At 54.0% G+C, this 2320-nt stretch overlaps 1 protein-coding gene across 1 annotated transcript; it reads right to left on the bottom strand.

The window, feature by feature from the left end:
* Positions 1 to 501: 501 nt before the first annotated feature.
* On the bottom strand, positions 502 to 1554 carry LOC119331483 (germin-like protein 5-1). The gene is made up of 2 exons (XM_037604641.1): positions 1280 to 1554; positions 502 to 1196 (listed from the first exon to the last, which is right to left on the bottom strand). Exons 1-2 carry the CDS (start codon positions 1395 to 1397, stop codon positions 661 to 663), a joined length of 654 nt encoding a protein of 217 aa, XP_037460538.1. The 5' UTR covers positions 1398 to 1554; the 3' UTR covers positions 502 to 660.
* Between the last annotated feature and the right edge of the window lie 766 nt (positions 1555 to 2320).

The following is a 2320-nucleotide window of genomic DNA, read 5'->3' as shown; positions in this document are numbered from 1 at the left end:
ATTGTATGTAAAAAAGTGCAGCATATATTAAATAAGTGTTCAGTGAATAGTTCTTGAGCTCGTGATTTTTTTTGAATTCATGATCATTTTCTGAATTCCCCAACATTTTCTTTAATTCACGTTTTTTTTCAAATCCAAGAACAATTTTTGGACTAGTGTACTTTTTTCATATCCATGGAATTTTTTCAATTGACAAACATTTTTTAATTCTCAATTGTTGTTTGAACGTCGGTGGTGGTCCTACACGCCAGCTTGAGCCGATGCTGGCCGGCGCCGGCTAGGCGTTCACGCACTCGGTCGACTGGCTAGCCATTTACTTCTAACTTCTCCCCCGGCTTGGCCACCGTGCTGGAGCAGCTGCTTCGGGCGTGGTGGCTAGCGCTCGCCGTGCCGCTGCTCAGAGGCGCGCGCGGTGATGCTGTTCACTGGTTAACCATGAAAAAGCACGGATGACGTCGAACGGTCGACCGGCTCACACGGTGACACTGACACAGGTGGGAGTTAGAGGGCGAACGTTCGCTCATTACAAGTGCCGATATTTTATTTCGAAATCCGGCGCAGATGTTTCTTATCGCAAAGAAACGGCTACAGATCATTGTGCCCGCAGAAATTACGAAGAATGCGATACAAGGAGATCGGAACAGCGTGGCCGGCCATGCATCAAGGCCGCCGGAAGTTGGCCCGGATGCTCCCGACGGTGTATCTGTCCGTGAGGAGCGACTTGGCGAGGAGGTCGTCGGGGATGGCCCCGGCGAAGAGCGCGTCGCCGAGGAGCACCAGCCCGGCGTTCTGGCTGCTGAGGGAGGCGTAGATGGCCGCCGGCGCGGTGCCATTGTTGTAGAGGAAGTGCACGAGCCCCTGCGGCACAGCGAAGACGTCGCCCTTGCGGAGCACCTTGGCGAAGAGCCGGTTGTCCGGGTAGGAGGAGACGAAGCCGAAGTAGACGGAGCCCTCCAGCACCAGCGCCGTCTCCGCCGCCCTCGGGTGGTAGTGCGGCGGGAAGACGCCCCCCGGCGCCACGTCCACGCGGGCGTGCGACTCGCCCAGCGTGTTCAGGCCCGGGATCTGCACCGTCAGCGCCGAGAACCCGAAGCGCTTGCTCGCCGCGCCGCCGCCGGGCTTGTCCACGCCGGCGAAGAAGAAGTCGTCCGCCACCGCCGCCGCCGGGTCCTTGCACGGCACCCCGTTCACGCGCACTGTAGGCAGGCATACACACGCGTATATCACCATAGATGATCACATTTTCATGTAGAAGCCACAAGCACGGTATTTTGCTTACCCTTGGACATGGTGTCGGCGACGCAGAAGTCTTGGAGAGGGTTAGGGTCGAAAGCCTGGCCGTGACCGGAGCCGAGGGCGATGACCGTGAGCACCAAGAGCAACGTCGCAGCAGCCATGGCAAGTCTCCTGGATCAGCAAGTGTGAAAGGAGCAGCGGCTGCAGGCTAGGTTGGGATAGTATATACAGCGAAATTGTTGGGAGGTTGCATGAACGAGTTGAGTAGGCGCTGTGTGATATCTTGTCGTATCAATGTGATATTCTGCTTGTGCTTGATGATTTTCTCCTACTTATAAATCTGCGCGTGAAGAAGGATTCGATGAAACCCATTAATTAGCTCTCACAATTGCAGCTCGAGTTTAGGGTTCGCAGGCACGTTTTGCTCAACAGGGCCGGGCCGGCTAAGATGACGTTTCACCAACCTACCTGTGAGTGTGAGCACATGGGCTTGTGTGTATCGTTTGTTTCTTCAGTTGGAGCAGCTGATTGTAGCAGGTTTGTTCTATTCCAAAGGGTATCAAACAAGCCGTGTAATAATTTTTAAAAAAGGAGCATGCCATTATACTCCACGCGGTGTCTTCGTTTTTTCGCTTGTACTCCACACGGTGTCTTCGTTTTTTCGCTTGTACTCCAACGTTGAGCTCACTTACGACATAATCCAGGCAGTGTGCCATGTGGAGATAGGGATGGAAAAGGTCTTAATTATGACGTCTTGCATCTGAATTTTCATTACGAAATGGGGTGCAAAGTTTGCTTCAATCGAACTCCCCTTACCCCATTTATGCCATTTTTCCCGAGAGGCATAATTTTCCCCTAATATGCCACCGTGGTCCAGCCGTCTGGCTATCATACCCTTCCCCTACACCCATCGCGCCCAACAGTCACGCTAAGCATGCCCTTTCCCAATCCCCACAGCCCGACCGCTCGGCCGAGCATACCCTTCTCCACCCAGCAGCCCAGCCGTACCATCGAGCATAGCTTCCCCCAGAAATGCTACACCTACGGTGACTATTTAACGGATCCCCCGCTACGGACGGACGTG

The sequence above is a fragment of the Triticum dicoccoides genome, chromosome 7A (genome assembly GCF_002162155.2).
Source record: "Triticum dicoccoides isolate Atlit2015 ecotype Zavitan chromosome 7A, WEW_v2.0, whole genome shotgun sequence".
Taxonomy (NCBI): Eukaryota; Viridiplantae; Streptophyta; class Magnoliopsida; order Poales; family Poaceae; genus Triticum; species Triticum dicoccoides.
The sequence above is the reverse complement of the archived record's forward strand: the minus strand, read 5'-3'. Positions and strand labels throughout refer to the sequence as shown.

Coding starts and splice junctions, on each gene's coding strand:
- LOC119331483 (XM_037604641.1), bottom strand. CDS start 1,397: ATGGCTGCTGCGACGTTGCTCTTGGTGCTCACGGTCATCGCCCTCGGC. Junction 1,197..1,279: donor CGCCGACACCATGTCCAAGG/GTAAGCAAAATA, acceptor GCCTGCCTACAG/TGCGCGTGAACGGGGTGCCG.